Genomic DNA, 22,437 nt, shown 5'->3' on the forward strand with positions numbered 1-22,437 from the left:
ACAATTTTGTAGGCCAATAATAAAAGTCAATGAATGCCCTTCTGAAAACGCTCCAAATTAATCAAATTAGTTTTTCATCTTTAAAGATCATGTGGCCAAGAAGCCACTAACAGCTGGCTACTCGTTCGGCACTATTCATACAATCAAGCTATGCCTAGATGCTCCACCATCCAGGCATCAGTCCCATCCATCATTAAGAAGGGAAGCACCACCCATTCCCCGTGGTTTCCAGAAAGCTATTCATTTGATCATGGATTAATTGTATCACATTTCTCCAGAGAAATACACTGGCCCCCACACCCAGTGTGTCTCTTGCATTATTTTGAAAGGCATCAAGTCAAATTATTTTAGAAAAAATCTGCCTATCTTTGATCACCACTACATCAGGGCTAACCCATGCCAGGACAACATTTGTAGTCCTATAGTCATACATTGTTCGACTAAGGATGCTCGTATACTCTTGCTCTACAAATAGGCTTGAGCCGAGATCCCACAAATCTAAGAAATCCTTGAACTAAGTTCAGGAAGAACTTACTATTGACATGACCGGTCATGAGCAAAGCTAATTTCCCCATATCATTGATGTGTAAGATACTTCATATGAATTGCATCAATTAACTCCAACTCAGTATGACATACCCGCCTGCTGTGTATTTTTATGCTATATAACTATAGCCCACTTTTAATGCATCTCTTCAACCTACATGCCCAATCGCACATGAGCAGCATCTTGTATTGTTCTGTGGAGATGAAGTTCCGTCAAAATGTTATGTTTACGGACGTGTTTGTTAAACCTGGAAACATATAGGTGCAAAAACAACACTTAGATATAACTGTTTGTTTGGAGATAAACAGCTCAACTCTGATTGGTGGTGAGAATTAATCCCATGGCTCTGTGGAAGGATTTTAGCCTTCTTCTCAAGTTGTACATAAGATGTCCTCCTAACCAGGCCTATTTTGATTAAGGCATCTGAGGTCAATGGTGTTTCCATGTGGTGACCATGTTTAGGTCTGTTAGGGGCTGAAGGGTCTTGAGGGAAAAACATCTGACCATCTTTTTTAACACCTGCAACACAGTAAAGTGACTGTGGGTTATTTATACAGATGTCTGCTGTCGTATTTCTGCCTAATAGCATCACATCCTCCTCCCCTTCACGATCTCTGCACTAAGGCACACATTCTCTTACATCAATTCCTACACTCTTACTTTATTCACAGTTCTGCCTTATTTCCTGACTCTAAGTGGACTTTAACCTGTAATTTACATATATCACATCTGATAGGATCTTATGTTATGTTTATTCTGCAGTGGCATTCCCCTCTGCACATCTAAGTATGTCATACATTCTGACCGTGATACTGAGTTGCTCATTCTCCTCAGGTACAGTCTTTCTTTCTGAATTTCCTCCACTGTTTTACCATTGTTTACTCAGGGAGGATGCTTCATTGATGTATCTCACAGTTCTGCTTACTCACCTAGCATATGAATCAGCTTTTCACTGTTGGGTCTGTCCCATTTCAGCACTCTGAGTGCATCTGAATACAATTTGCATTGTGACTGTACTGCTGTGGCATTCATTGCCAATAGCATATTGCTTTCTCTTGCATTTGTCTATCTATCTTCCATTCCTTCTCTCTGCCCTTAATACACCAAGGGCCTCATGTAGGTAGCCAAATACCGGTCGGTAACGGCCGATTTTCGGTAAATATGCCGTTACCGACCGGTAATCAGACAAGTGAGATGTAGGAGTCCAAAAACCACTTTTCGGTAAATATGAGGCGGTAAATACCGATTCATAGTTACCGAATTCTAAAATACCGATTCATATTTACCGAATACATTATTAACGAATCGGTAAATATGAAGTGGTAAATATGAAGTGGTAAAAATTGAAAATGACATGTAGGAGCAGTCGGTAATTAAGAAATCCAGGAAAATCGGTAAATAAGAGTCGGTAATTAACACGGATGGAAAGCAGGTGGTAACCATCAACAATGCATATAAGCAATACCAAAATGCAACAGCGTGGACAACATGGCCGCCATGTACGTCATTGCAAGGCGCCTACGTCTACAGGCAGCAGGACTGAGGGTGTGGCGACGGGAGGAACAAATCTACAGACAGCGCATCACACTATTCCAGCTGACTGATGCAGAGATACATGAGAGGTACAGGCTACACCCCGAAACCATCATGGACTTAATCAGGGACCTTCACCCACTCCTGGACCAGCCAATAAGAAGGGCGCACGCCATACCCCCACATGTGCAGGTGCTCTGCAGCCTACATCTGTTGGCATCCGGCAGTTATCAGGTGGTGATAGCTGCGGTGGGTGGGGTATCCCAGAGTTGCCTGTCACGTTTCTTCAGGAAGTTCCTGGATGCCATGATGCAGAGAATGCACCACTACATCAGCTTCCCAAACACACAGGCTGCACTGCAGAAAACAAAAACAGACTTTTATCACATGGCACAGTTCCCCCATGTCATCGGCTGTATTGATGGTACACACATCCCAATCTGTCCTCCAGCTGACACAGAGCACATCTACAGGAACAGGAAGTCCACCCACTCCATCAATGTGCAGGTGATCTGTGATGCAGGGAACATCATCACAGATATTGTTGCAAAGTTTCCTGGGAGCACCCACGACTCTTACATCTTCCAGAATAGTGGGATCTACACACGACTGAGAGCCGGAGAATTCGGAGAGGGATACCTGCTGGGTAAGTAACAGTGACGCCCCTTGAAACCTGCAAATCAGAGTGTATAGAGGCATGTAACTGATGGTTCCCTTTTACTCATCCAGGCGACAGTGCATATGCATGCCGTTCATTCATCCTCACTCCCTACCTACACCCAGCAACCCAGAGTGAGAGACGATACAACGTGGCCCACAAATCTACACGCAATGTGGTGGAGCGCACGTTTGGACTGCTGAAGAGCAGGTTCCGCTGCCTCCACAAGAGCGGAGGCGCACGCCAGTACAAACCCATCACCTGCTGCAAGATAATTGCCACTTGTGCAATGCTGCACAACCTTGCCACGAAAAAAGGTACAGATGTGGAACTAACATATTTTGAGGACAACGAGGATGAGTCAGGCCAGCCAGAGGGCAGCGCAGCTAGAGTGCCAACTGCAATCGATGGGAGAGAGAGACGGGCAGAGATCACATGCAACTATTTCTGAGTAAGTGAGGGGACACAGCGAGTCGTGAGAAGTCATGACGTAGTTTAATGTGGCACCACGCCATGAACACATGAACAGGCCAATCTGGCAATATGCCATCTATACAATGAGTATGTCCAGGGTTACGTCACCCAATGGCAAGTGGATAAGCAGGGCCACATCAATGTTTGCGCATACGCGCTGCAGTGGTGGATTGCACGGCCTGTGCATCCTCACTAGAGCCAACCCCAAGCCGCCTGCTGCTCCTGCGTGCTTCGGGGACGGGGGGTGTGATGCTGCTGCTGGTGTCGATGCTCTCCGCAGCATCCCCTGCAGCAGTTGTCGACGCCTGACTTGTCAATAGCACCCCTAGTGCACTTGTCACCTGCACCATCCCCCGTGACAGGTCGCTGCAGCACTGTGTTAGGCCCTCCTGCATCGTCACAGAGCGCCGGCAAAGTAGGGAAGTCGCAGTTGCCAGACGGTTGAGTGCCCTGCTGGTAGTGTCCCTTCTCTGGCGTTCCCGGCGCCGTGCTTCGATGTCAGCATCTAATTTGCTGCACAACTGCTGGATTGACTGGGACATGTCCCGAATGCCCGCAGCCATGCCACCAATGTTTGTGTCCATGTTGACTAAGCTTGTCCTCATCACCCGCATGTGCCTCTGGACTGACATTACTGCCTTTGATTGCAGGCGCTGTTGCTTCAACATTTGGCCCTCGAGCCCCAAGAAGACACCATGGCCGTCAGTGGGTGTTGGTGGACTCTGGACACGCGACCTGCGGCGCCCTCTTGCTCCCGTCTGTGCTGCCTGTGATGTTTGGGGCACAGTGGGATGGCTCCCTTCCTGGGGCCCGGTGCGGTCTTCTGGGCCCATGCTGTCGTCTGACGAGGTGTCTAAGGCTCGTAGCCTGGCTGCTGGACGCCTCCTCATTCTCACACCTGCAAGCGGAGATGTGGCCGGTGAATCGAACATGAGTGGCGATGCTGGCTCTGGTGGTGGTGATGCTGGCTCTGTGTGCGGCGAGGCTGGCTGCGTAGGTGGTGCGGCTGCAAGTGGGCCTGCTCCCTGGTCTGCACTCGTGCTGGCTAGAGGTGATTTTTGTGGACGGTGTGCCGTCTCCCCTGCAGCATGCCCTGTACTGCATGATGTCACATCTGTGGACAGAAAAACAACATTGGCTCAGTGTCCCCGAAGGGCTGCATTGCAAGCGTCACAATAAATCATTTCACATTCCAATCTGTCCTCTGTCTCCTTGTGCCTCGAGTGCGTGACATGCCTTGTTGCCCTGTGACATTTACGTCATGGTTAGTGTTGCCCTGACTACATCTCCCGGAATGCATTGCCTGTCTGCACTGACACGTGTGGACTGCAGTGTGATTCTCGTGTCACAATGGGGGATGTGGGATAGGGGTAGGGGCGGCTACATTGCTGTGCTTTCGTCTTACCTTGGTGTGTTGCGGCTCTGGCAGAGCTGTCGGCGTCCCCAAGACCCACGACGCTCTCTTGCTCGAGTGTGGCCGCCACCAGCTCCTCCAGTTCGGTGAGGGCAGGTGCCCTGTTGGTTCCACCTCCGGTCTGGCTGGCCTCCTTCTGGATGTCGCCCATCTTCCTCTTGGTCACAATCCTCAGGTCATACCAGCGCTTTTTGAGGACCTCAATTTCCCTGTGGGTCACTCCCACAGCATTGACCTGCGCCTGGATGGCCAGCCATATGTTGCGCTTTTCGGCCTCAGGCACTTGCAGGGATTGCCTCCCAAACAGCTTCTGGTGCTGCTTCACCACCTCCTCCACCAGCACCTGGAGTTCCTTGGGGCTGAATTTGAGCTTCCTCCTCCTTTCCCCTCCGTCTTTCTGTGTGCTCTGGCTGGACATGCTGTTCGTTTCCCGCTCGCACATGCAACTGCTCCCTGCCTCTCCTCTGCACTCCGAGCCTCTCCAGGGTCGGCTAATTATGTACACCTGCCTGGGTGTGGCCACTTCGGCTAATTGTGTACACCTGCCTGGGTGTGGGCAGTTCCTGGTTGGGTGGGCTGTCGTTGCACAGGATTAGCTGTTTCGTCAAGTCATGTGATGTTATTTACCGAATCCGTACGTACCGATTCGGTATTTTCCGATTCGGTAGATACCACCTCGGTATTTTCCGAATCGGTAGATACCACCTCGGTATTTTCCGATTCGGTAATTATCACCTCGGTATTTACCGAATCGGTGAATTCCGATTCGTATTTACCGACTGTTACCGAATCGGTAACTGTTACCGAATTTTTACCTACATGTAACTTACCGATTCTAATTTACCGATTCGGTACGGCTCGGTATTTAAGAACCGGTAAAATTTATTTACCTACATGAGGCCCCAAGTGTTTCTTAACCCCTACGGGAAGAACACCAGTAACCCACACTCATTCCCTCACAGGCCCTAACTCCCATTACTAATTCAAACTTCAATGGTTTGCCTCTTGATGGAAAATATAGGAAGGCTCAGTGTAGATGTAGCCGATGAGTTCCATGAGACAACAACAACAAGGCCTCATCTCATCTGCCCTTTCCTCATGCAGAGGGATTGGTTTACATATTGGATGTGCTCCACCTAAACAATTGTGTAACAAATATCTATGACATAAGCCCTTCACTTCATTGCTATTTTCCTAACTTCAAAAAGCACCAATGCAGATGTTAACACTTTTTTTGATTGGCTATTGGTCTAAGCAAAGACTTAAAATTTCCCTTTTTGTGCATATACGTCAAGCATTAATTACTTTTAATTCACTATAAAGTGGGGTTGAGGGTAAACTGTGTCCAACTCTGTTCTGTAAACCAACTGACAAAAACTCTACTCTCCAATATAATAGCCGACACATTAAGGCCCTAACTGATCCCTCACCATGTGGTTTGTCCCTTTGGATATGAGACAATTTTAATTTAAAAGAGGATTAGTTCCATGAAGCCAAAATTCTGTGTTCCCAAATAGACACTGTGGTTACCCCAAATGACTAGTAGGATAATCAATCAAAAAGGCTTTGCTCTGCCCTCTTAAAATCTTCAGACTGTTAAGCCGAACTCTTTTTCCTCAACCTTTTCTATAGCATATGTGGCCAATTCATTTTCATATCAAATGACTAATTGTTTTTTCACTGTTTTTATTTAACCCTGGGCGTAGTTTGCTTAGTAGCACTACACGTAGCTATGGGAAGTGCACTTCGCACTACGCGAGATACGCGTAGCGCTACGCGAACTGCGTAGTGCGCTGTTCAGGATGACTGCACAGTGCCGGATGCTTGTCCGCACTGTGCAATCATTGAAAACGGCATCTCGCACAGTGCAAGCTGTCGTTTTCTTCCCCTCAAGTAGATTTTTACTCGAGCGGCAGCTTTCTCAACACAGACTGGTAGTTTCTCATCGCGAGCGGTCGCGAGCATACGCGACCACTCGCAATGAGAAACCTGACCTCCCCGCGTTGAGAATCTCGCCAGGAGGTTTATTTTCCACGCTCGCAATCGCCAACTTGATGTTGCTGATCGCGAACGAGGAAAAAGTCTCGCCGGGATGTCATTTTGCTCGCTCGCGGTCGCCAACTTGACGTTGAGGACAACGAGCGAGCAAAAAATGTCAACTACGCTATGCGTTTTTGCACTGTACTACGTGCAATTCGCGCAGCGCGAAGTAGCACAAACTACGCAAACTACGCGAGCGTAGCGTAGTTGGCCGCCCAGGGTTATTTTTATTGGGCTTCAGTGCTCTTATGGTTTTGTAGTTCTGGTGTTCCAGTGAGGGAAGGCAGCCATTTTCACCTCCTCATGTAGCATGCATTTATTCCGTAGCGCTTCCTTGATATAAGCTGCTACCAGGTTTGCAATGTCGACACTCTGCAAGTTGGTTTATAAGAATCATTGTTTTTTTTTGTTTTATTGTTTGCTCTTGCAGATGGCAGACTTCTGTTGACTGCGGTTCCAAATTTCTAATACTTATGCGTTCATTTTATATGGATATATTAACAGTTTTGCCTCCAGACTGCAATTGTGGATTTCCATGCAATCTGAGCTTGATGCATTTCAGGCGACGCTTACGGAGACACACTATCTTGGCAAGGAGGCAGTTGCTCAGCGCTACAGCGAGGGGCACGGGGCAGGTAAGACACTCGCCAGACTACTCTGTAAGACTTCTCATGCGTACCCCAACAATATCCGACATGCCATTGTCACAATCTATACTAATCTTGACACCTCTTCACTGCCACATGATCCTGCTGCTCTGACCTCCTACTTTGTTACTATACAACTTCTTTGGCTTGATGATGAGCACCGCCAGTTTCTGGATGCGCCTTTCACGATTGAGGACATTAAACAAGTCATCCAAAGTATGCCGGGGGACAAAGCACTGGGCTTGGATAGTGTAACTGTAGCCTTTTACAAAGAGTATGCTCAAATTCTTGCTCCCCATCTCTTGGCAAACTACGAGGAGCCGTTGATGAGTGGTGCATTGCCATCTTCCCTTCAGAAGGGGATAACTGTCACCGCACAGAAACAGGAAAAGTCCCCACGTAATCGTAACTCTTATAGACCACTGTCCATGATTAATGTGGATAACAACATTTTGGCCAAATTAATAGCCTCCCATCTCCCCCCCTTGCCACTGAGCATGGTCCATCCGGACCAGTTCAGCTTTGTTCCTGCCCACTCGACCATGAATAATTTATTAACTTTATTTACATTCCTCCACTCCGTTAACCCCCAACTTAACACTGCAGAGGTTCTGCTCGATGCCACCAATGCATTTGACTCTCTGGAATGGCCATGTCTTCTCCTCTTTCTGTCCCGTACCGTATTAAGTGGTAGCTTCCTACGCCTGGTTAAATTACTCTACATAAAACCGACGTCCTGTCAGCACGTCAATGGCTGGATCACCCTTCCTTTTATAATCTTAAGGGACACCCATGGGAATGTCTCCTTTCATCTATACTCTTTGCCATGGAGATGGAGGCCCTAGTTGCCAGATTAAGGCAACACCATTCGCACTAAGGACTGGCATTCACCCTAGAAGGATTCTGATTTCCATCTATGCAAACGATGTCACACTGTATGTCAGTATGTCAATATCACACCTATCATCTGGGAAATCATCCACTTCGGTGGACATGCTGGAGTACCAATCATCTGGTCCAAATACATTATAATCCCACTCACTCCAGTCATGCAACCCTTCGACTTTGAATACCCTCCTGAAGTGGGCAGGTGCACTGGTCCGATACATTGGAGTTGGGCTCAGTAGTGACATTGATAAACTCTGAGGGGCGAACTATGGCAAACTCATGACAATGCCGATCAGATGACTTTACGCCATGAAGCAGGAAAAACCCTGATTAGTGTCAGTGTCCCCTGCACTCGATTCACTTGGTATGCGGACTTGGAATCTCCCCTCATTGAGGAGTAGTGGTGCTTCTGCTGCACTCAATTAAATCCCTTTCTCCAAATTAACAGGCTTAGATTAATCAATTTTAAATACTTACACAGAGCATATCGTACACCTGTCCAGATGTACAGGATGCACCTGGCGGACCATCTGCGTTGTCTGTGGTGTGCTGCAACACTTGGCCTGGGAGTGCCTCGAGGTTGCACATTTCTGGTCGGAGGTATTTAACACTATTGAGCTGGTTACATAGCACGTGCTGCAGAGGTCTCCTCTGGTAGCATTGCTAGGCTATGTGAAGAATATCCCCTCGAAGGTGTGTAAATTGACTGCCATTTTGCTTCTGCTGGCCAGGTGCTGAGTCGCTGTTTATTGGGGCAGGCGCCCCACACCTCGGCTTAACTGGTTGCGCGACGCTGTCTTTTGCCAAGATCACTTGACACTTACTGGTAACTCAAACCTATGCACTCAAGACCCAAGGACATTCGGGCCCCTCTGGTTACCTATCTGGAGGTGCGGCGAGATGCAAAATCACACCAGGATCCGGAAGGCTCTCAGGACAGAGAACCCTCACAAACGCCGCTGATGTCTGATGAGGGATGTGATTTTGACTTATGTGACGGCTCTCATATAACACCATTCAATTGCTGTTTGGCACCATGATTCTAGAGACATTTCCATGGAGGGGATAAGTACCAGGAAATGCAACCGTAACTGTACAGTATGTACTGTTTAATGTGATCATCTCTACACTTACTGTGAGACTTTATCCCTTCCCTTGTTGTACTGTTCTTTGTGCACTGTTATTATCATCAATAAAGAAATGGTTTTTTTATAAAAACACTATACACCCTGCCTTCTTTGATGCACATTTTTACTGGCAGCACAGTTCACTTTTTTTTCATAGTAGATGATATAAATGCTGCCTAATTGTTTTGTCTCTCCGGATAATGACCCATTGCACTACACGCCCGAGCAGCACGGTCAACAATCTGCAAGTCATTATCAAGAATCATCGGATCCTAAGACTGACCTACCTCTGTCATGATGAAAGAATAATGGGACAGTCCTACAAAATCATATTCCTTAAATCGGTCTAATCCAGCACAATGTTTTTCTATTTTTCCTACTTATAGCTTTCACACATCTCTTAGGATGTTTTACAATGCTCTGGACACACTTGTAGCTCCTCAATACGTCATGTTTGATATTAATTTATTCTTCTTTAACACGTCCGTTTTTGTAAACCTTTTTCTAGTAGCAATTTAATGCACACATGAAACAGGTTAACTGGATGTTTTTTCAACCTTACATCATTTATATTAATAAAATATTGTGGTGGAAATATTGCTTCTGCTAACATGACATAACACAACACACATTTGTATGTGCCCTCGTTGTGGCATGGGGGTGCTGACAGCACACACCTGAACATATCAGTGGAGCAGCACCTGAGGATGCACCGTGCAGGACCATGTATATCAGTTAATTCCTAATTTCTGGGGGGGGGGGGGGGTAGCCAGATTTTAATCGAAACATCAGGACAGCATTACCAATATATGACTCCAAGTGATAAAAAAAAACTGTCCAAATACCAGTGTAGGAGTGCAAGTGTACAGTCAAGCGACCAATCTAGATATACAACATACCTCATCCCAGCCACATGCAATAAAGCAGGAGTTAGTTATAAATTAGTTAGTGCATACCTAAAACCTCATTCGAATGAGAGGTGGGTGGTCTGTTTTATTATCCTCACAATACAGTTAAGGGAACCAAAGCACCAGGAGATGTAATCATTTGCCTAGGATCATGCTCGTTGGGAGTAGTGGGGAAGGTGGGATCAAAATCATGCCTTCTGGACCTACAAACATCACTACACCTGTACGTTTCTTCTCACTTACCATCGGCATGTGAGCCCACTGATCCACCAACATCACCAGCATGTAGTACAGTGTAAAGAGCAGGAAAGGGTTGGCATAGGCTGGCCAGGCGAGTCCAGGGCGGAGATGCAGCTTCCAGGACTCGGTCACATTTGTGCGGACAAAAGCGGTCATACCAAATAACCTGGGGATAGAAGGCAACAAGAAGCAGCTAAAACACATCTCAAACTAATTCACATTCCAGTTTTTATACATTGCTTAATACTGGGGGCTTGGGGTATGCAATTTGTAATAGTTCCCAAATCTTTTGCCTCATACAGCAACTATTGAGGAACATGGCGTTTTAAGGCATCTTCCACTTTCGCAGTAGGATCAATGCTTCTTCTCAAAAGTGGTAGTCCTGTCGTCTGATGCTGTGTAAGCAACCTGTAGTAAATAATGTGTATCACACTGATTGATTCCTCTTACCACTGCTTGTGGTGTGTAGTACTTGTGTCTTTAAGACAACTCATCTCCCTCCATCCTGTGTATGTCTCTTTTTATGGCTATGTCTCTAACATCAAGGCAGTGACTTCCAGAAGCTGGTAAACAACTCTTTGAAGTCCCCCATTCCATGCCTTCATTTATAAATAAGAAGTGCCTGTGCCTAAAGATAAGCCGGGGGCCGGCCCTACAATTATCGGGGGTGCCAAATACCAAGGCTGGCTAACCTTGATTGCACCCCATGCCTATTTCACCTACCACCATACACTCCCTACCGCTTTATCTCCCTCTTTCAGGTTCCTTTTCTTCTATGCTTTCTCCCTTTGCCACAGTTTATTTCCTTCTTTCTTTTCCTCCTTCTTTCCTCAATGTGTTGTTCTCCCTATTGGGGATCAAAATCTGCTGACGAAAAATATGTGCAGGTCCCTTTAACTAAGGTTCAGTGGTCTCCACCTGCAACCACCCACTCAAATTCAGCACTGATCCATTCCATGTGAAGGCCAGACAGGTAGTTTATCCCACCGGGCATTTCCGAGCCCTTGGAAGCCGGGTTTGAAAGCCCAGGGCCTCCTCGTGCCTCTGTCACTTTCCCAAGATCCTGTCGGGGAGGCTTCAACAGAGAGAGAAAGAGATGGAGGAAGGGGGTAAGTAGAGAGAATGTGATCAGAGAGGGAGGAGAGGGAGAGAATGGGTGGATGGAAAGAAAGTGATTACGGGAGATGAAGGGAGTGGGTCAGGTTTGAATTTTTTTGCCACATATGCTTTTGGTTACCTAGTCCGGCCGTATTCCCTAAAAGGGGGTCTGTGCGCCGATTTTTTCTTTTTTTAAATGTAATGCTTTTGAAATCATGCAATTGTAATTATGTCATTTGGCTTGTCATTCACCCAAGCATCCCGTGTTTTATGGCGCATTTCTGGGATATTAGTGGGTGCGCTCATGGGTAGAAGCTTGCCATTAATATCTGTCCATGAAAGACATAATGATAACTGTGAATATTTAATTAATTTTTTACAAAGTTGCTCAATACTTTGTGTTTCTCAGACAATCAGATATGATTCCTGAAATGATTTGTGGTCTGCGTAGTCTCGCCGGTCGCGAGGCACTGATCCTCTGAAGACTGATATCAAACCCGGACGATTATGAATGAATCACACGGTGCGCGCTGATCTGTGGACCCTAATGCAGGGGTTGGGGTGGAGCACCTCTATCGAGGGCTGGCTTCACCAGCTTCCTGCGGGTCGAATTCCGTTTTATGGAATGTAAAAAGGTTAATATAATTTCTCTAGCCAGAAAGAGGCACATGCCAGTGGGTGGGTGGATAACAAAAACATTACCGTCCAATGGGAATAACGGAAATATCGCATTACGTAGCAAGTTGATTACTGTAAATGCACCTTATATGTAAAAACTGCAAACATCGAGTACACTTACTTCCTCGTTTACATCATGACATTAACTAGCAACCACCAAAAGGAGTTACCTACTCTACATGTACCCACCCAATCTGACATTATGATGGGCTGTTATCGCATTGCTATGTTCACAGTTTCTTGTCGAAAGTCTTTGTTCGTTTTAATAAACATTACAAACGTTTAAATAAACATTGCAAATGTAAAAAAATTGAAAAAGCCAGGTATCCCTCGGAGAGAATTACTCTCCAACCACATGGCAAGATAAACGGTGGAAAGATGTCATCCCTTGAAAGGTGTTGGTATTGCCAAACGTAACACTGTTCGTGTATTTAAGGGCATTCTGTCAAGCAGCCACACTTGCCAACCCCGAGGCCTCCCTTAGCAGTCGATGTCGGATTTCACAAAACGTCTTGCGCTAGAGACCGCCAGTGAGGAGCTCCAAGAACAACTTACACTGTTATGCATCTTGGCCTGCTGCACACAAATCATACCTCGGCCCCTCCATGTGGGGAAGAGGGGCAACAGCCTCGATTCATCCCTACCCGGGAGGGCCTCATCGGCAGTCAGAGCTCCTGTACTGATCGCAGCTCCTCTCTCTCCACCAACTCGAACTCTGCTGGCTGGACTCGGAATCAGAACGGAAGAAACATTCTAACCATTCACACGCATTCCCTCTTCTTCAGCATTCTGACCAATCAGGTGGACTCTCCTGCTTATAGATTCACCAATCACAATCGGTCAATGCAACTGTTGAGCACGTTACTAACCTTCAGAAATGCCTTATCTGGTAGAGACTTTATCTAGCTTCGGATTCCTTACCGTAGCAATTCCCCAAGCATCAGACTAGATCTAGAGATTTTCCAGCATTTAACGTGAGCACCGGTAGGTGGCATGGTTCAGCTCCACGTGACATCAAACGCACCGGAAGAGACGTGCGCAGTGCCTATATAAGCGCCAACCCAGCGCGTTGACCTCAATTCATGACTGTTTTTCTGCACCAGAAGAGCCAAACTCAGGAGGAATGACTGGTGTGGCAGGTGACGTCCTTAAGGATGTCTTCAATGTGAGACTTACAGCTTCCAGAACGGGAGGGTTGGTTGGACAGAGTCTCTACCAGATAAGGAATAACAGCAGGTAAGTAACTTGTTCATCTGATCGAGACTTCTAGCCGCAGATTTCTTACCTTAGAATAGATACCAAAGCAATCTCTCTGCGGAAGAGTGTCTGTGGGGTGTGTTACACTAAGAACCCCTGGAGGACCGAATAGGCAAAATGGCCATCACACCGGGCCTGTATGTCTAGGCAGTAGTGATTGGCAAACAGATGCAACGATAGCCGCGCAGTTGCCTGACAGATGTCCAGGTTTGGGACTCCTCTCACTAATGCGTTGTTCACTACCTTGGCTCTGGTAGAATGAGCCAGCAAGCCCTCAGGGGGCTGCTTCTTAGCAATTGAATAGCACATTTTAATACAGAGGAAATCTATCTGGAGATGGTTCTCTTGTGAAGTGCTTTGCCTTTCTTCACACCCGTACACCCAACAAAGAGTTGAGCGTTGGGGGAGCGTGAAGAAAGTAGGCATCGTGATATTCTGCCCGGCGTGAAAAGGTGTAACCACCTTTGGTAAATAGGAGGTATGGGTCCGAAAAGACCATCTTATTCTGTAAAAAGGTTGTGTACGGGGGTGAACTTAGAGCACCTGCAATTCGCTAATCCTCCAGGCAAATGTTATGGCCACCAGGAAGACTGTTTTGATGGTGAGCAGTCTCAGACGGCAGCTATGCAAAGGCTTAAATGGTGAGCACATGAGAAAGGTGAGAACTAAATGAAGATCCCATTGGGGCAAAATGAAGGACACAGGGGTAAACATATGTTGCAAACTTTTCAAGAAGTGAGTCACAACAAGTGAGTTAAATAGGCCGGGCTGATCTGCAACCGCAAGAAGGCTGTACTGGCAGAAAGACACCCTTTGACAGTGCCCAAACCAAGGCCTTGCCGTGCAAGGGACAGGGCAAACAACAGGACCTCCAACAAAGGTGCAGCCAGAGAATCAACAGATTTAGCAGTACACTGAACCACAAATTTATCCCATCAGCAGGCGTAAATCATTTTGTTGGAGGGATGTCTAGCTGCCAGAATGGCATTGCACACTTTGGGAGGCAGATCAAATACCCCCAACTGTCACCACTCAATGTCCATGCATGTACATTAAGAGTATGTAGGTTTGGGTGCAGTACCCTGCCCTTGTACTGTGACAATCTAGAGCTACTAGATGACTTGGGCTTGGTCTTTTTGATCCTCTTGAGAACTCTGGACAGAAGTGTATCGGCGGAAAGGCATGCAGGAGTCCACTCAAGACAAAATGTATCTCCGAGCAAGAATCGTCTTGGAAACTCCAGCGTGCAAAAGTGCTGATTTGAGCGTTCCGAGTGGTAGTGAATAGATCTAACCAAGGTTCTCCCCAGTCTCTGAACAGACCTTGCACCACCCCCAGATGGAGACACCATTTGTGATCTGCGAGGCCTCGACCGCTGAGTTTGTCTGCTCTGGCATTGAGAGAACCCACCAGATGTTGAACCCCCAGGAAAATGCCCTGAAGTTCCAGCCATGTCCAAAGACGCAGGGACTCTTGACACAGGATCCATTACCACACCCCCCACTGTTTGGTGGAATACTACATGGCGGGGGTGTTGTTCGTAAACACCTGAACCAGTTTTTCCTTGATGGAAGAAAGGAAGGCTTTAAATGCCAGACAAATCGCTCTCATCTTAAACAGGGTGATGTGGAACTGAGATTCGGAGAGAGACCAGAATCCTCTGATCTCCACCCCAACCCTGAAGTGACGCATCTGTCACTACTGTGAGATCTGGATGGGGAAGGGAGAGGGGCCTGCTGCTGACTCAATTGCAGTCCATGGACCACTACAGCAGATCTTTTGCAGTTCTCTCCAATATCTGGATCAGGTCGGAGAGATTTCCCTTATACTAGGCCCACTGGGACTTCAGATCCCACTGCACGGCCCTCATATGCCAATGGGCTTGTTTTACCAGCAGGATGCAGGAGGCCATGAAACCCAGCAGCCTCAGAGTCAGTCTCACCACAATCCAGGATAGGAGCTGATAAATCGGAATCATAGCCCACATATTCTGGACTTGCTGCTCCGAAGGATAAGCCCAAAACCACACTGTATCCAGAATAGCTCTGATGAAAGGAAGCATCTGAAAGGGAGACAGGCACGACTCTGGCACGTTGATGAATCCCAGTGAATGCAGGTGGTCTGCCAAAATCTGGAGGTAAGGGACAACTGCCAGAGGCGATTCCACCTTAAACAACCAGTCTCTGAGGAAGGGGAAAACTGGAACACCCGAGAGGAGCTAATAAGGCCAAAGGGCAGGTCAGCAAACTGTTAATGCTCTTGGCCTACCATGAATCATAGGTAACACCTATGGGCAGGCAAGATGGGGATATGGAAGTAGGTGTCCTGTAAGTCCAGTGTTACCCTCCAGTCTCCAGAGTCGAGGGCAGTCAGTACCTGAGTCAAAGTATGCATCTTATATTTTTCCTTTTTGGGAAAGTAGCTAAGAGAAAGTAGGTCCAGAATAGAACAGAGGCCTCCATAATTTTTTGGTTCCAGAAAGTAGCGCGGAATAGCAACCACAATCTACTTTTGATTCCGTCATCCTCTAAATAGCTCCTTGGCCAGAAGAGCCAGTACTCCCTGTCACAAAAGCAAGAGGTGCTCCTCTATCAGCGAATCGGTGGACAGTGCGATAGATAGAGGAGGCAGTCTGCTGGAACGATAATGCATTGCCCCACTGGACAATCTGTAGCACCCTTTTGTCTGAAGCTTTTTCCAGCCATTGGGGCAGATGGTACTGAACCCTACCTCCAACCGGGTGCCTGTGATGGTAGGAGGGCAAACTAAAGAGACTTTGTGGCTGCCTCTGCCTAGGGGTGGGCGGCACGGATGTTGACCTCTGGCTCTGGTTCGGTCAAGGGTTGTGGGAGCCACCTCAGCGAAAGGACTATGGTGCCTGCTGGCGGTGGTGGCTTAGGGGAAAGGGATGCAGCTGACAGCCCCTATCTTAGACACAGAAAGGACAGAAGGTGGAATGTGGCTGTTGTGGGGCCGTAGTGAGCTCCAAAGACCTGCCAGTGGCCCTCCTGTCTTTGAAACACTCAAGCGCCAAATTCTCCTTGTCGCCAAAAAGGCAAGTCCAATCGAAGGACATGTCCATAAGGGATGCCTGAACATCCCCTTAAAAGCCAGTTGTCTTCAGCTAGGCGTGTTGTTGAAACGCCACCATAGAAGCAATGTCTCTGCCCAGCGAGTCGTTCGTATCTAATCCTCATCCAATTGTGAACTTTGCCACATCTCTCCCATAAGCAGTAGCTTGGGAGGGTATGGCTCGGGCCTCCTCAAAAGCCAGAGGCAGCATTTGCACAACCGTATCCCACGCATGGGAATCCCAGGCCAATCGGCAAGTGACATTCACGGACCTCAGTGCCAGGCTTGTGGAAGAGAAAATACTATTAACTATTGTATACAGACTCTTGGATCCCCTTTCTGGTGGTGTGTTAAGGAACGTGCCAGCATTTATCTCGGAAGTTTGGGCGTGGACCACCATGCTCTCAGGGGTTGGATCCTGGGAGAGGAAGGCTGGGTCCTTAGATGCAGGGCAATGGTGACGGGAGATAGCCCTGTGCACAGGAGCTCATGTGCATAGCTTGGACCAAGCCCTTAGCAGGAAATCAGAGAAGGCTTCATTAAAAGGGAGTAGAGGTTCTGGTAGGGAACACCCCAGGCTGAAGCACCTCTGTCAAGACATTGGTCTTGATCTTACCGTAGGCAGCTGAAGAGCTAGGACCTCAGCCACTCTCCAGACCAACATCGTAAAAGAAGCCCCTTCCTCTGTTGCTACTGTGTGAGGAGAGAGGAGGCCAGTGTCTGGTGATGTGTTCAGACCACTGGCATCAGACAGGTCCTCATACCAGGTGTTGTCATCCATGGAGTCAGCTAGAGGGTCAGAGTAGCCATATGGATCCTCATATCTCCTCCATTCATGTTCCTCAGAGGGCCCTTTAGGGAAAAAAGGCTCTGTCCCTCATTCAGACCATGTTGGCTAGTCGATCGGGCTCTGTATCAGAGTTGGGAATAACAATGGGTTCAATGGCGCTGGGAACGGCACCACTGGAACAGTTCCCGGAGAGGCTGTGAAGTCACGGCCATGGCTGATCCGGATCCACCAAATGATCCTGAGGGCCCGACTTGTGCCGAAGGCAAACCCGCTGGCAGGAACCTATTCTGAGCGCCTTCCGAACCCATGATGCCCCAACACGCTCCACAAGGGTTTGACCGCTCACAAATTAAGCTCCTGACAAATTCATAGCTTGGTGATTATACTAAGTCATATGTAGAATTATCCATCTAACTGTGGAGTTAGCTTCAATGGGGTATTCATGATTATGGTTTTTAATACTGAGGTGGGCTTGTGACTAACTGTTGAGCTCCCTCAAAGATATCAAGCCAATTGAGCTCTAACACCATTAGGCAAACAGTGTTTCTGTGTACTTGTCTGTAGAACAATAGATTTAGTGTCATCTACAAAAGTGGCAGCCACTATAAGGGTCTATACACAACCATAAAGGGCACTAATGATGGGAAGAAGCCACAGTTGAAGTGAAATCTAGACACAGTGGCAACCCCCAACTCGACTCGAGATGTGTTTGTTGTGAACTATAGTATAGCTGGTTGGGATGACAGAGGCAAAAACAAGACAGAATACCCTGCACCTGTTAGAGGCTGTCAGGTTCCACAAAGATTGCTCAGTGACAATGTGTTGTCTGTATGCAAAAGGCGACACTCTATGGATATTCACACTAAACAGCTTCTTTAGCTCCTGGAGGTTTTGGTAATCACCTTACACCAAACCCTCAATGGAAATACATGTTTTACAAATAACAATACGTTAAGAGGTATATTTGGATGTTTTTTCAATGTCCTGATTTATTCTGAGCGCTCAAAGTATGGCAGCAGCCATTTTGTCTCTGATTGCATAAGTATCGCACACCCTGAAATTATATGAAATAGTGAAATAACGCACTGCACTACAACCCATTCTTCATACTACGAAAGTACCATTGCAGATGGAGCTGCTTGCCATACTAAGTTCCTGCTGAAGAACTTGAGGGCAGTTTCCCAGAACCATTTGCTTTGCTGTGCAGTTAGAAGAGGAAGTTTAGCATAAAGTGCTTCAGTGTGAATGGTGTGAATGTGTGTTGTGACTTGAGATGTTAAGGATCTATAGCATATATTTACATAACTAAATCCAGTCCCTAATAAGGGCTTGTTGAGGAAGTTTAGCATAAAGTGCTTCAGTGTGAATGGTGTGAATGTGTGTTGTGACTTGAGATGTTAAGGATCTATAGCATATATTTACATAACTAAATCCAGTCCCTAATAAGGGCTTGTTGAACTTTTTCTACAAGGCTTGGTGTAGTTGGAGGTCAATGGGCAAAATCCTAAGTTGTTTACCAATAGTGCACCAGGGCCTTGCATGCTTTTACTCTGAGTTTGTTGGACAAACTCTCTAATGGTAGCGTAACTAAACATTCAAGGCTCACTCTTGGAAGATATAGTTTTCGGCATTTAAAGAGCATAATCAATACAACTAAGGTCAATGTCCAGTTATGGTTATTTCTTTCATATAGGAATGACACTATCTGAAGTTTAAAGCACTTAAAAAAAAAAAGCAGCCTCAAAGATTCAAGCTTCCTTAAGCAGCAAAATAATATGGAGTTGACTGTTCAGATAAATACTTTGAAACTGGCTGTTAGCCAAAGGCGAATGAACATGAAAAACCCTTGGAATCAGGGTACGCTTCTGAGAGAGTAGTGGACGTTAGTACATTAAAGTGGTTGAGATGAAGTTGTAACAAGTGTATCAGGCCTGTGTGAGCTTTTCCCTATTTCCAATACAGCACGTGTCCAGTGTCAGGTAAGCTGTGCAGGTTTGGCTAAAGCGTCTGAATCCTTGCAAAAAGCACACACACATAAAACATGGGGGCTGTTTCTGGTTGACAGAGGGGTGCTGATAGGAATCTGGTGTGGCTAGTGTGATAGAGCCTCTTTTCTGCCGGTGTCAGGTAGAGCAGCAGCCAACAAAGTTTGTAGAACCAGTCAAGGGTCACAATAATTAAAAGCTCTAGTTCAAGATGCCAAGATGGTACTGGGATATGTGTTAGCACTTGCGGTTAGCACTGAAACGTATTGAAGAGGTTCATTTCTACTACTGGTGGTCAAGATGTTTAGGAGTCAAAGGCAGGCACGACCCTAGAGCTACTCACTAGCAAGCAAATGGGGTGCCCACTAGTGAAGTGGGGGACTCTAGTTTAGAGTCTGGGTGACACTCAACCTTCATCTCATTATCCCTTAGGCCCTGTAAAGAGTAGAAAGTTGGTTCAAATGACCCAGGTTCTGGACAAGAGTATGTACTTATTTGAACACTAGATGTCCCCTGGACTCAGTCTCCTGAGAATTCATCCTTCACACATGCTAAGGTGTCAACTGGGACTCTTGTGTTCAGGTTTGGTGCAACGTTTGTCACATGGCAAACAAGCTCCTCTTTTTCCTGAAAGGCACAGCTACATCAGGTGGTACTTCTGGTCTTTCAGCTCTGGTCCTAGTCCAGGGAGAGTAGCAACAATGCAGATAAGATCCCGGTAAGCACTCTACTACAACACACTTATAAGACTATCAGAGACCCCAAGTGATCAAAAGTATGTAGCAGGGACCGCCATCTTGTGCATAAGTCTCTGTGTCATTGCGGAGGACATTCTCACAGTACACTCAAACAGAGCAAACACTCAAACATACCTGCAATCCATGACATAATTGACTTAAACCGGGGGGACCCAATTTTTGGGAGCCAGAAAAGTTCAAATTATGTACTGCCCCCCAAACCAGGGGTCCCTAGCAGAGCCAGTAGGCTACTCTCAGCAGCGTATTGGTGAAACAAGGAAGAGAGACTCTTTATATAAACTTACTGCCCCAAACTCTCAGTCTTTGTGGCAACTATGAGTAGCCTACTCAAGTATAAGTCTGTACACTTTGGGTGCACTTCCGAAACAGCAATGTCTAGTACACTGAGCAGAAAAACAAAAATCAGGGAGCCTGTCCATCAACGAGATCAAGGACAAGAGTCTCTGAGGCACAATAATACCAGTGAATTCCAATATTTGCCAACTTTGGGCAGAATGAAACAGCTGAGCACAAAAGCCTTTATGGCAGGTAGCACACAAGGAATTCCTACATTTGGAATAGTACATTCTAGGGCAGGTATTTTAGGCCATCTATACAAGAAGAAGAAACTATTAAACTTAGCACAGCTAAATCATACACTGGGTCAGTGTAAAATATACAAGACAGGTAGAAAGTGAGAGTGGTTTGGGGTATTTAAAACCTATGGGTAGAGACATTCAAATGGTCCAAAATCACAGAACTGAGGTTGAGGCTAAGGGCCTACCTTTATGTTCACAGACCAGCCACAACTTCTAGCTTTTTTAATCAAAAGCATCCATCAAATGCTCCCTACCTACACAAGGTACACTTGCCTTTATACAGCTAACGGTCAAGTGAAAAGGCAGGCATTCATGACTGCAAAGAGTGTTGGGTTACAGTGACTTGGATGTGAAGTATTTGGTATCGGGTGTGAGGGCCAAAAAAGTACTCAGATCATGCTGCTTTGACCTGGACGCAGCATCCATACAACCGTTTCCTAAAAAGGTGTGAAGGATAGCAGACACTTTTGCAGATTTTCAATGGTATTCTTGACTGATCGCTGGCAGCACATGCAGGGGATAGAGTGCTAGTGGGGCCATTGCCTAAATGAAGGAATAGGTGCTGTGCTAGAGGAGCATATGTGTGCTCTGATCGTGATACAGCAAGAGGGCCAAATAATCTAGATGACAGGGGGGTGGGAGGTATGCATGTAATGCATACCTTCCCTGTAGAGTTCTTAATTATAGCCAGGTTGAGGATACCAAGGGATTCGTATGGATTTAATGTGACTAGATGGAGCAAGCTGTCACATGTTAGATGTGATATTTTAAAAGTTAGGAAGAATCTGTTACCATCAAAACTCCATGCAAGATTTCACAAGTACCTCTTACTGATAATCTCAATTTATGACTGAGCTTTATAACCTGGTGTTATCAGACATAACCTACCAAGGGACCCATTCACCAAAAAAACTTTTCGAATTATGTGAAGTAGTACTACAGTAGTATTCATCACCTACTTCAAAATTAATTATTTTACAGGCGGAGCTCTTCACCTCCTCTCTTTGCAACACAGAGATCCCCGTTCACTAAGTATACCTTTTAGTAGTAAATCTGCAAGGGACCAAGGGGAGGTGTTGGAAAATAGGGTATACTTAGTGCAAAACAGGAAGGATTCGAGGGAGAAGTAAGGAGGGGTTTGGGGGGGATAGGGAGGGGATTATGGAGGGACATGCAAAAACAAACACCCACCCACCCACAAAAGCATACGCTCCTGAAAGGGGATAGGGACACTTGAACAATATCTTAACTTAAATCTCCTTATTGAAATATATACGTTAGTCAAGAAGTGGCCTATTTATATGGCGTTTATGAACTAGACAAGCACCTTGACTGTGTTCGACATGGTAAACTATGGCGTTTAATGAGTGAGTTGGAGGTAGAGATGCCAATAGTTATCAGGGGCAAAAGCTATGGTAAGATACAGTATTAACGGGGAATATTCCTAAGATTTTGGCATTGCTGGGGAGGAGGAGGGGGTCAGGACTGCGTCTTTTGAACTTTGTATTCTTTTGTACATTTTATGTGGAGCTGAGAAGATAAACTATATTACCAATATTGTGAAAGTTTATTTTCAGACAATGTAGACATGCTCTGATTTTTCTGCAACAATTACATTATCTAAAACTTGGTACAGCAGTTTCCATTTTTATCTGGCACACTGTTTTTATATGAAGGAAACTAGGGGTCCAGTGATTTAATAATTGCACTTATCGGTGTCGTTGTTTTTTGTAGGACTGCTATGA

General features: G+C 46.3%; 1 protein-coding gene across 1 annotated transcript in view; it reads right to left on the reverse strand.

The window, feature by feature from the left end:
- Positions 1 to 22,437, reverse strand: part of LOC146812454 (piezo-type mechanosensitive ion channel component 2-like) — a 711,007-nt gene that overhangs the window by 584,773 nt on the left and 103,797 nt on the right. The window contains exon 7 of the mRNA XM_085619448.1: positions 10,480 to 10,642. Coding sequence (XP_085475574.1) covers positions 10,480 to 10,642 — 163 coding nt within the window. The remainder of the gene's footprint in view (positions 1 to 10,479; positions 10,643 to 22,437) is intronic.

Source organism: Triturus cristatus, chromosome 7 (genome assembly GCF_964204655.1).
Source record: "Triturus cristatus chromosome 7, aTriCri1.1, whole genome shotgun sequence".
Lineage (NCBI taxonomy): Eukaryota > Metazoa > Chordata > Amphibia > Caudata > Salamandridae > Triturus > Triturus cristatus.